Raw genomic sequence first — 12,203 nt, 5'->3', positions numbered from 1 at the left:
GTATACCTAAAATGTGCCTAAATCATACCTCAGTCAGAGGTATACCTAAAATGAGCCTAAATTGTACCTTTGACTGAGGTATGCCTGAAATGTACCTTGATACGAGGTACATTTAAGGTATGCCTAAAAAATATCCTATCCTTACTGGGAATACATTTTAGCATTTTATTGAGATACCTGGTGTTTGCATTGTTGTTACCACTATCCATGCTTACTTCTTCAGAAAATAACAAGTCATGATTTTGGCAAACAATATTTTATTTTGCTACTATTACCAATTACTGGTTTAAACAGTACCAAATATAAATAATTATAAGTTAAATAAATTAGGATATATATTATATATTTTACACAATATTTTCACTTTAAACATATATACAAACTAACAAACTGATAAACTCTATAATATATATACAAACACATAATAAAAATGAAACCTTTGACAATTGAATTATATCATTGTACACACATTATCAACATTTTTGAACCCAGTTGATTAACATTCAATCCTTTCTAATATTCTTAAATGTCTGATAAGAATAGGTCCTTCTACAGCATTTGCATACATGAGAAAATTGGTCACTTGGATGATGACAGCTGGTTGTTTTTGCTAATAACGGCTGTTATCTTCGATCTCATAGCACATCTGATTTCACTAAGTGTTGCAGTATTCTGGCGGTTCCGAAGGGAATATGCTGAAAATATAAATAGTTTCGTTTTGTTCACATGTGCGAAATTCTTTTAACATGCTCCAGTAGATGAGAAGGCAACCTGCCTATACAATGCACACAACGGATGGCCAAAGCCTGGCCCAAACAGGTTGTGACCATGGACAGAAGCTTGAAACACAAACGCTTAGATAAAACTTTGCACAAAATTAAGTTTATAACTCAGATTTCAGAACAATATTTCAGTGCGATATGAATAACGGAGACTGATCATGAGCACTACGCAGAACTAGTTAAATACTAATGGGGGAGAATAAGAAAAAGTAACTATAAGTGTTGTATTTCTAAAAGTTGTCCACTTTTTGCAAAAATAAACAGCTGCTTCATATAAAAGGCACAGCTAGGTTTTCAAACATTATTGCAATGCTTATAATCTCATGATTCCCCCAAATACACTATTTTGTGAAGTTTTTTCAACTTGAAATCAATATAAATGTATTTTTTTCAAATTAAAAGATACCATATTTTGAACTTACTCTCTATGGTGTTGATGATTTGTGGGTCCAAGCCAGGCTTCCCATTTACGCCAGTGATATTTCCCACCCTTATCAGGTCTTCTATACTCCAGAACACTGCCATCAGGTATCTGGCGATCCTAGCTGTACTGGATGTCTTTTTCTGACACACTCTGACGTGTTTAGGACATAAGAAGATGCCAGTTGATGGCAGCAACTCTACCATCTGGAAAATGAAATAATTATTAGTGGTGAATTCAACGGGAGTTTATACATATTTCAAGCAGACTGGTAATTTGATGCAAATGCAAATCATACATGTGCTATTTTTGGTTATCAATTACCTTTTTTGCAATACAATACTGCAAGGCAAAGTTACTGATAAAAGTCGACACAAGTACTAGTCTTGGAATTTCATCAATTACTAACATATTTCATCCCTGAGTGGATAATTGAAATTGAAGTTGATGTAATTAGAGAAATTATGTATATCAGTATACATACATGATGCATCTTCGCTAACTCTGGGGCAACTAGTCCCGGGTTTGGTGCATCCTCTTTTCCCCTAAAAAAATAAAGTTTAAGAAATTGTTTCAATAAAGAGCACACCTAGCATGTGATGTTCTTAGAATCCTACTGCGTCATTCTCACAACAACGGGTATGACCATAATGAAACGTGGGAAACTAACATATGTGAACTGCAAGATAAATTATGTTGTTGATGTTGCGAAAGAGGCAAAGATTGTACGTTGCTTCTAATGCTGAAGAATTATACAAATAAGGTATATCCCTTTACACTTCAAATAAGTCTGCTTTTACACATTTCAAACTGTGGAAAATGTATTTATCCCTTTGCCTATAATCCCATTCATCTTAAAGCAAAAGATAAAACTAATTTCAGTGTTGCCTAATTACATTAAGATTTTAATAAAATTTGAATTTAACCTTAATTTGCATAGCAAATATTTGGTCAGTATAAAAACAATCACTTGATAAGGTATTGTGTGGAAGCCTTAATCATTCAACTTTCCTCAGTTCTAACTATCTGGACTACTGCTTACTGATTATATTTTAAACCAACTTAATTTTATTCAATTCCTATCATTAGAAAATACTGGCGTGAATATTGCTCTGTTTTGTATTTTATACTATCTCTTTCATTTGGACTCGGTGATATCGTAAGAATGTGGATAACAGGTGAAGAAAATGCTGTATAAACTCTATTCACGATCATGTACCTGTGGCAGCTGCAAAGCAGGCTTTAAGAGAAGCATTCTCTTTCAACAAGTCATCAATCTGCTTCTGCAGGGTGGAACAGTCATCACACTAAAACAGATGACAATTAGGTCAGTGTCTATTATAGTATTGGAGTAAAAGTCTCTAAATAATACATGCCAACAAGTGGTATATACTGCATTTGAAACAAATAAAAATTCAATAAAATGATGACATTTATACAAATTTTGTATAAAGTATTTACTTGTGTCTTATTATAAAGAAAAAATGTCATTTATAGCAGAGAAATGAGCTTTAGTTTAAATATGTAATACATTTACCATTTCTGATAATGAAAACTCATAATGGTAGAAGCCAATGTTCCATCCAATTGTTATGTTATCAAAGTATTAAACCTAGTACAACTTCAAACGGTCCCTTTATTATGTCATGAATTTCAATGATATAAGCATTTCAGAAACTTAAGCATATAACCAAGCAATGAGAATAGAGAAATACCTGGTTTACTGGTTGATCATCATTTGTTGGTGGAAATTCTTGAAAATTCTCAAGTAGTATCTAATGAGAGAGAAGAATCTTTATATAATGAAACCATACTACCTGAACTACTGTCTAATGTACCAGACTTAATCAAATACATCAAAATTCATAACTGTAGAAACATTTGCAAATTGTGGTGTTGTTTCCCTAATTTACAGGAATATTTTTTTCATGTTATCTGCATTGGTTAAAAAAGGAATTTATTGTAAGATATCAATCTCAGTTTTACTGTTAAGTATTGGTTATATGTTTTCCCGTAAAAACCTGCTAAAATTGTAATAACACATACAGATACGTTTTATTAGCCTTGCATTTGTGGACTTGCAATCTGTCTGATGTTCTTCAGTGTTATTTTTTTGGATTTTTGGTTTTATCGTACATTTCTATATCAGTTAGGAAGAAACAAGGATCTTGACAGCGTGTGGCTGAAGTTATAACCTCCTGCCTTCCAGCTCAAAAACTGCCAGAACTACTGAACGGTAACGAAACGTGACTATTACTTGCCCTATTTGTTATACACAGAACAGAAAAAATGCTGCATTAAGTGATAAACTGTTTTGTGTACTTCTATAGGATGATGTAGTTTATAATTAAAGGATCAAATAACTTGTCCACACTAACCTTGTTTTGTGTCGCATGGGATGCGCACGCATATATTAATATACCTGTTTTTATTATATTTTATTTTACAAAAATTATGAAACAAGTTATACCGACTAATGTTGACCTGGATATGAGCGTGTGGAGGGGTTTTATGTTAGAGGAATCCAGAGTGCCCGGAGAGAATCCATGTGGTCAGACAGGTGACCCCTTACCTGTGCACATTTGATCGGGGAATCAAACCCTGGCCGCCTCGATGAAAGGCGAGCGAGTTATTCACTGCGAAAACTTCGACCACACGAAATTACATTGTGCATGATGTCCAGCCAGAATTCGACAAGTTAATCTGTTCACCCCATGACCTTTCGGTTTTACCGCAGAAGTTGTTTAAAAGTTGTTTAAAAGTTTTAAACATATTTGACCATTGCGACATTGAATATTTGTCAAGGTCATTCATTTGAACAAACTTGGTAGCCCTTCATCCTAGCATGTTACTAGCCAAATATCATTATCCAAGGCCTCTTAGTTATTCAGAAGAAGTTGTTTAAAGGTTTTTTAAGACAATTGACCCCTGTGACCTTGAATATGGGCAAAGGTCATTCATTTGAACAAACTTGGTAGCCCTGCATGCCAACATCCTTCTGGCAGAATATCATCACCCTGGACCTTTCGGTTTTACAGAAGTTGTTTAAATGTTTTAAACATATTTGACCATTGTGACCTTGAATATTTGTCAAGGTCATTCATTTGAACAAACTTGGGAGCCCTTTATCCCAGTTTGCTTCTGGCCAAATATCATCACCCTAGGCCTCTTGGTTATTAAGAAGAAGGTTGTTTAAAGTAAAATATTGATGCCGGACAGACAGACGGACGGACGATGGATGCCGCACCACAGCATAAGCTTACTTGGCTCCAGGTGAGCTAAAAAACAGGATTAATTTTCAATCCAATAAACTTGCTTTATTTTCCCAGTGTATGTAGGAACATGCTGTTATATAATTTTAGGAAGAAGAAAAACTGCCTGTATGCATGTGTTCTGACATGCATGAATTGAATGACAAAACCATTACCGCGAATATCACACTGCTCCCCCTCCTTTAAATGTTCTTGAAAGTATCTATTTACAAGTTCATAAACAGATCTAAATATTATATTCATATCATATATATATATATACATGTATATAAACTTTCTCAGAAAGAAAAAACACTGACAAAAGCTATCACACTTATATTGGTTTCCTCCTCAATGATTTTTTTTTGGCCATTGTCCCTCTAGATATTGTTTCTTCTAAAATAAAGCCGTAGTCACAGATATTGCACCTGAAATTGTATGTCTTTCTTAATATGGTTCTGTTCCTTAAGGAGAGAGGGGTTACTGCACTCTACATCACTGGCATCGCACGAATCAATGTTTGCTTCCTTTTAATTGTCCTGATGTATCCCTTTAGCCGAGTTGAATCACTGAACTCTTTATCGGAAACACCATACGTTTCCATGTTTGGATCTCTACTTGGATGTGATGGGATTTGTAACTTTAGCTGAGCAGAATCAATGAACTCTACACGAGTGCATCTTGGATTCCTCGTCTATATGATGTCATTTTGATGTGTGATTTTAGTTCAGTTTGGTCACAAAGTTCTTTATAACAGAAATCACAATGTTCCAAAATTGTTACCTTTTTGGACTTTATGCTTTTTGACATTTCTTAGAAGATCACGTTTCCCCGAATATTTTTGACCACAGCTATCACACCTTAATGGTTTCACTATTGTATGTGTTTTGCTGTGCGTATCACATTTCTCATAAACTATTACCACATATATCACACTTGTATGGTTTCACGTCTGTATGTATTCTGGCATGCATAAGAAGTTGCCTTTCCTGAAGAAACTCTTTACCACAGATATCACACTTTTACGGTTTCACGTCTGTATGTGTTCTGGCATGCAGAAGAAGATGCCTTTCCCGAAGAAACTCCTTACAACAGATATCACACTTGTATGGTTTCACTTCTGTATGTGTTTTGCTGTGTTTAAGGAGATTACCTTTCTGCGAAAACTCCTTACCACAGCTATTACATTTGTATGGTTTCACTCCTGTATGTACACTGTTGTGTGTAAGAAGATTACCTTTCTGCGAAAACTCTTTATCACATATATCGCACTTGTATGGTTTTACTCCTGTATGTAATTTTATGTGTGCAAGAAGATAACCTCTCTGCGAATACTCCTTACCACAGATATTACACTTGTTTGATTTCTCTTTCCTGTGTGTTTTGCTGTGTGTAAGAAGATTACCTTTCTGCGAAAACTCCTTGCCACAGATAAGACATTTGTATGGTTTCACTCCTGTATGTAATCTGCTGTGTGTAAAAAGATTACCTTTCTGCGAAAACTCTTTATCACATATATCGCACTTGTACGGTTTCACTCCTGTATGTAATCTGATGTGTGCAAGAAGATCTCGTTTTTGAGAATGCTTCTTACCACAGAAATCACACTTGTATGGTTTCACTCCTGTATGTAATTTACTGTGTGTAAGAAGATTACCTTTCTGCGAAAACTCTTTATCACATATATCGCACTTGTACGGTTTCACTCCTGTATGTAATCTGATGTGTGCAAGAAGATCACGTTTTTGAGAATACTCCTTACCACAGAAATCACATTTGTATGGTTTCACTCCTGTATGTAATTTACTGTGTGTAAGAAGATTACCTTTCTGGGAAAACTCTTTATCACATATATCGCACTTGTATGGTTTCACTCCTGTAATTAATCTGATGTGTGCAAGATCACGTTTTTGCGAATACTCATACTTGGTCACAGATTCGGCGCTTGAAATCATCTATGTTTTTCGTTGTATCTGTCTCATTCTGTTCCTTTAGCAGAAAGAAAGTACTTGGCTCTACATCACTTGCATCACCTAAATCCATGTCACCACTTCTCTCCATTTTTATTTCCTTGTGTACGTGTGTCTTATTGTGTACCTTTAGCTGAGAGAAGTCGGTGAAATTTCTATAGCAGACATCACACGATTCCTCGTCTGGTTCGTCCTCCCTATGTGTCTTTATATGTTCCTTTAGCTGAGAGAAGTCAGTGAACTTTCTATAGCAGATATCACATGATTCCTCGTCTGGTTCGTCCTCCCTATGTGTCTTGGTGTGTTCCTTTAGCTGAGAGAAGTCTGTGAACTTTCTATAGCAGACATCACACGATTCCTCGTCTGATTCGTCCTCCCTATGTGTCTTGGTGTGTTCCTTTAGCTGAGTGGAGTCACTAAAATATGTACCACAGACATTACATTCTTCCATGCTTTGTACAATGCTAATGTGTGTACTGAAATGTTCCATTAGCAGTGCAGAGTTACTAAACTCTTTATTGCAGAAATCACACGTTTCCATATTGTTTTGAAGATTATCTGTCTGGTTGTTCCTGTTGTCCAAGAGGTGCTACATAGCAATTTTCATCAGTGCAGTTTTCTCTTCTAAAAATACCACTGCAAATATACCAGTCGCCATCTTAATCTAATGAAGTGAGGTAAATGATTCCTTCTTCGCATTCACAGAAAGAACTGAAACAAAACAAAAAGTCATTAATGATATTGTTACCCCGGTACTGGAACAATAAAATAATAACATCACAATCAGCTGTTAGACAAGAACTTGTGTGAAAATCAGGATTGAAAACCAATTTTAATTAAATCCTAATAACCAGTTTTCAAAAAATATAATTGACAGGAAGGGAGAATAATACAAGAGGCCCTGGTGAGAGGGCCTGTATCGCTCACCTGGACCTTTATGCCCTGCAATGGTATACATGTATGCATATGGCTATAGGTTCATGATCTCATTCCAAAGTAATGGCCCAAAAATTAAGTCCCTTGGGCCCCTCAAATGTCAATACTAATATCATGATTGTGTTTATCTCTTGATACCCAGCAATGGTATATATGGTTATGGGATTGGGTTTAAAAGTTATGGCTCAGGAACAAAGTTCCATGGGGTGGGGCCAGACCAATTGGTCAATTATTCAAGGAATGACCAAGATTTTGTTTTGGTATATACGGTACATACTGAAAAAAATTGTGCACTTTGCATAAATCCGCGAAAGTGCACAATTTATTTTCGGTATATACCGTATATACAAAAACAAAATCTTGGGCATTCTTTATAATTTAATTTAAAAATAGTAGACAAACACGTTGTAAATGCACAGTTAAAGATTTATTTAAATTTTACGTAAACTAAACAATTGCGCTAAAAAAAAGCTGCGTTGTAATTTTGCATTCTGAAGTGTAAAAAGTAGTTCTGTCATCAGTTGTTTTTCTTTTAAGGTATATAGGATATATAACAAAAAAAATATTATGGGGGAGATAGGCAAAATTAAATTATATTANCGCAATATATCGCAATATGGGTTTTGCTGTATCGTTACACCCCTATCAAACACATATATGGTTAAGGGATAGGGATCTAAATCATTTCAAAGTTATGGCCCAAAAATTAAGTCGGTCTACATAACATACCCAATTATCATGACTCTAGTCCAAATGCTTCTCAGGATATTGTTGTTTGAAGTTTTTAACATATTTGAGCCCTGTGACCTTGAAAGTAGGTCAAGGTCAATTTAATGAGCAAACTTTATAGCACCCAATCCAAGGTACCTACTGGCCAAATATCATGACCATGTGCCTTATGGAACTTGAGAAGAAGATTGTTAAAGCTTTTAACCCATGTTGACATTTGACCCCCAACTAGCACTTTAAATTGACCTTTGACCTCATTACTGTCATTAAGGGAAAGATTTGCACTGCTGGTCTACATAACATGCCCAAGTATCATGACTCTAGTCCAAATGGTTCTTAGGATATTGTTGTTTCAATTTTTTGAAGATATTTGACCCCTGTGACCTTGAAAGTAGGTCAAGGTAATTTTAACGAGGAAACTTTATAGCACTCCATCCCAGGTACCTACTGACCAAATATCATGACCCTAGGTCCTCCATTTCTTCAGAAGATGTTGTTTAAAAGAAAAAGTTGACGGCCAGACGCTGCAGTACGGCATAAGCTCACATGGCCCTTCAGGCCAGGGAAGCTAAAAATTGAACATGAACAATGAAGGACAAAGGGGATCCAACATATCAAATTTGAGAAAGATCCATCTAGTACTTCCTGAGAAGTAGCAATAACAAACATTTACTGTCAAAATCCAAGATGGTCGTCTGTGGGCCATATTGGTCGTGCACAACTACGGACCAAGGGGTCCCTATATCAAATTAAAAAAAAAAAATCTCTCAAATTAATGAGTTTCTGAGAAATATCAACAAGAATTGCTTATGGACGGACCATGGACGACAGGAGATTCGGCTGGTGATGGTGGGCTAATAAAAGCATGGAATTAAATAGAAAATTCTGTGTAAAAGTACACAATCTGTGATGTATACTTGGCTGTTGATAGTATATTTCCCCCTTATAGGATAACTGGACGAAGTATCATTTTAAAATGATAAGAAACCAGAGACGTATATACTATACGTATCTCTGGCTTTATATGTCTCTGGTTAAACCCATACATGTTCAAATTTTGTATTTTCAAGTATTTTCTTTGAAAATACTCTGAATTTTCCTTTTATTAAAGTGTTAAGCATTCAAATCATCTGCACCTGGTGGAAATTACAGGTGTTGATGATTCCTCTTGTGATTCCTGGTACATTGTATCAGGTAATGCCATGAGTACAATGGATTTATTCAAACCTAGGCTAATGGTTTTTTTTGGTTCATATCGATAATAAATTACGTCTACCCATGGCCAATTAATTTATATTCATTAGAAGACGTATTTATGATAAGGAAAATAAATAATATTAGACTTTTTATTAGTTTATACTGAATAAGTTATGAAGGTATTGATGAAATGTCATTAAAATGTTTCTATAACTTATGACATCGCTATAACACTGTCACATATATAAATGATAATATTAATAAAATAACCTCTGCAGAAAATCTTCAGAACCTTGGTCTGGTGTTCTACACGTTATACAAATTACTTCCCTTGTATTGCTTTCAGTATAAAACAATACTTTTTGCATATGGTAATGCAATGATAGATCTACAATATGAAACAGAAGGAAAAAGAGGAAAACACTGTTTAACGAATTGCTGGGCGCGCAAAACCATCAATATTTTTCATTCATGTGTTCGAACTGAAATCTTATGTAGCAGAAATCGACTGGGTAGAGCATCCGTCTAGAGTTCGGAAGGTCCTGAGTTCGAACCCTGGTCTGGCCGTGCATTTTTCCTCTCCTGTTACACTTGCATAAAGTTAGGCAATGACATTAAAGGGGCTGGTTGGGAAAAAAATGGCATATTTGCTAAAATGGCATACACATGTTTAAAATACCTTCTTTTGAAATATACCGATACAAATTTTGCTGAAATTCACTCCCTATGAGTAAAAATTATAAATATATTAAAGAAATCCTAAATCGTCACCTCAGTCTAAAACTCTCAATTGACCCAGATCAGTTATGTAATTTTACCGCACGCGCGTCAACAACAAAGCCAAATGTAAACATCGTGTCGAAAGAAAAATATGCATGCAAAAGCCATATGACAGGCACGAGGTATCAATACCCTTATATATAACAACAACATATAGGTAGGAAATACTACACTTGCATCATACATGACCTTTGAAAACAATTATTTACGTATAGTATTGCTGTCTTGTCCGCTAGTTGAGTGGGCACATGACGGCAGGTTATTGTTGTTATCTTCACTGCCTCACTTTCGAAACAACCACGTGACATATATAAATAGATCTGCGCTAAATTTACTCGAGGCTTCCCCAAGACTTCAGTGGTCAAAACTGGACATTGCAAGCAGAACTCGACCATCATATTCACAGCCGTGGTATAACTTTTGGAAGGCCAGAGAACGCATTTAGACCCATTTATTTTGTATTTTTTTCCCCGACCAGCCCCTTTAACTGTATATTTATTTAAAAGTCGCTTTACACTTCGTGTTTAGGTAGCAGTGTACAGTAGCATACGATGGTCTGATGATTGATATTTTTTTATACAATGAACAACCCCTGTAATATTACATGCATCAAAAAAAATCAAAAAAAAATCAGCACTAAATGATGAAGTGTTTATAGGGGGCTTCATAATTTTCAAAAAATAAAACGAGCTTGGTTTGAGACTACAGTTTTGGGCATTTACATATCTGTGTCTAAGCTTACACAACAAAAGCTAGCTCATCATGTATAGTCTATTTTGTAAAAAATCCACCGGAATGACCTATGCTACAATGTGAGTATTTCTGTGACCGATATTTAATATTAGACAGGTTTTAAGAAAGAAAAAATCTACTTGCGGGGGTCAAATTTTGGGTTAAAAAATAAAAATAAATTTTTGGTGTGGTAACCATGGTTTTCACAAGTCCCAAATCTGGGAAAAACAGTTTAAAAAAACCCCACAGTTTTCTTAACAAAATGTATTCAAAATGTAGTTTATATATATATATATATATATATATATATGTAGTGTGTTGAATCCACTATCCATGTTTATCTGATCACGAGACATGTCCTTTTAATGTAGATAAGCTTAACGCTGTGCGCGCGAAACTCCGCTGGCCATTCCCATTTCGAGAAATCGAACCCCTAAAGTTATACTTAGTGCTGACACCAACTCAACACACACTTCCAATAATTCTATGTGAAATGCTGTTAAATTACTACTTACACTGTTTTCCTGCCTTTATCACAGCATAAACTGTTTGGTAAAGCAGAGTTGTTCTTCACAGGGGTGCGATGGCCCGGGCTACGCGGAATACGGATTGACTACACGATAATTGGACAACTCGGCCCTATTTCAAGTACTTCCGGTAAGGCCGACTATACTACGGCCCAAATGCAACTCCCTAATGACTTGACAACCTCAGCTAACTTCGGGTGTTTTTTGTATGTTTTGGCACGGAATAAGTTTATCTAAGTCCGTGGTTTTGGGGTCTTTGGGGTAGGCTAAATAGTGCGGCCGGAACGATTTGCTCCCTGGCGTTTTTTTGAAGAAAATAAATAATTAAATATAAATAATATGAGTGCAACAGGAGCGCGTTGGGCCCAGTTTGTCAGTACGTCAAACTGCACCGGACTCGCCCTGCAGACCAACCCAGGTTCAAATGGGTATCATCATAAACACTGTTATTAAATTATACTATATTGTTACTTTATATGCAGTCTGAGAGTTTGGTCGGTCAACCACCAGCCGGCATCTTCTGCAAGTAGCAATTAATTTAAATAAAACTTGCTAAAACGAATTTTTCAATTGAATTATTCAAAGGCATTATATTTCTGACTTACATTCTTTTTACATTCCAATGTTTTTATGTTGTTTCAACAGAGAGTTTCTGTTTGGTCGGTAGGGATTGGCCCAACCATCAGCCCTTTGGCAAGTAACATTTTACGTTAATACTATATATCTTTAATTGTTAAAATTCCAATATATGGTTAATCACTTCATATTTTATATCATTCAATTACCAGCATTATTTGATTGATTATAGCCTATGGCACATGTAACATTTTATATATATTTTTATAAAAGCAGTGTCTTAGAGTCTTATCAATATATGC

The 12,203-nt window shown here is 35.4% G+C and overlaps 1 protein-coding gene across 2 annotated transcripts; it reads right to left on the bottom strand.

The window, feature by feature from the left end:
* Nucleotides 1–385: 385 nt before the first annotated feature.
* LOC110456902 (zinc finger protein 271-like) lies at nt 386–11,451 on the bottom strand. Of its 2 annotated transcripts, XR_002463639.1 has the most exons (6): nt 11,314–11,451; nt 2,919–2,978; nt 2,423–2,510; nt 1,688–1,748; nt 1,205–1,409; nt 386–695 (listed from the first exon to the last, which is right to left on the bottom strand). XR_002463639.1 is itself a non-coding variant. In XM_021507943.1 (2 exons), the coding sequence occupies exon 2, from the start codon at nt 6,407–6,409 to the stop codon at nt 5,477–5,479; it is 933 nt and encodes a 310-aa protein (XP_021363618.1). In that variant the 5' UTR covers nt 6,410–7,135; nt 11,314–11,428; the 3' UTR covers nt 4,506–5,476. The 2 variants fall into 2 exon arrangements, 1 of the variants encoding a protein (XP_021363618.1); XM_021507943.1 differs by lacking the exons at nt 386–695; nt 1,205–1,409; nt 1,688–1,748; nt 2,423–2,510; nt 2,919–2,978 and adding an exon at nt 4,506–7,135 and having other exon boundaries at nt 11,314–11,428.
* Between the last annotated feature and the right edge of the window lie 752 nt (nt 11,452–12,203).

The sequence above is a fragment of the Mizuhopecten yessoensis genome, unplaced genomic scaffold (assembly GCF_002113885.1).
Source record: "Mizuhopecten yessoensis strain PY_sf001 unplaced genomic scaffold, ASM211388v2 scaffold8937, whole genome shotgun sequence".
Lineage (NCBI taxonomy): Eukaryota > Metazoa > Mollusca > Bivalvia > Pectinida > Pectinidae > Mizuhopecten > Mizuhopecten yessoensis.
The sequence above is the reverse complement of the archived record's forward strand: the minus strand, read 5'-3'. Positions and strand labels throughout refer to the sequence as shown.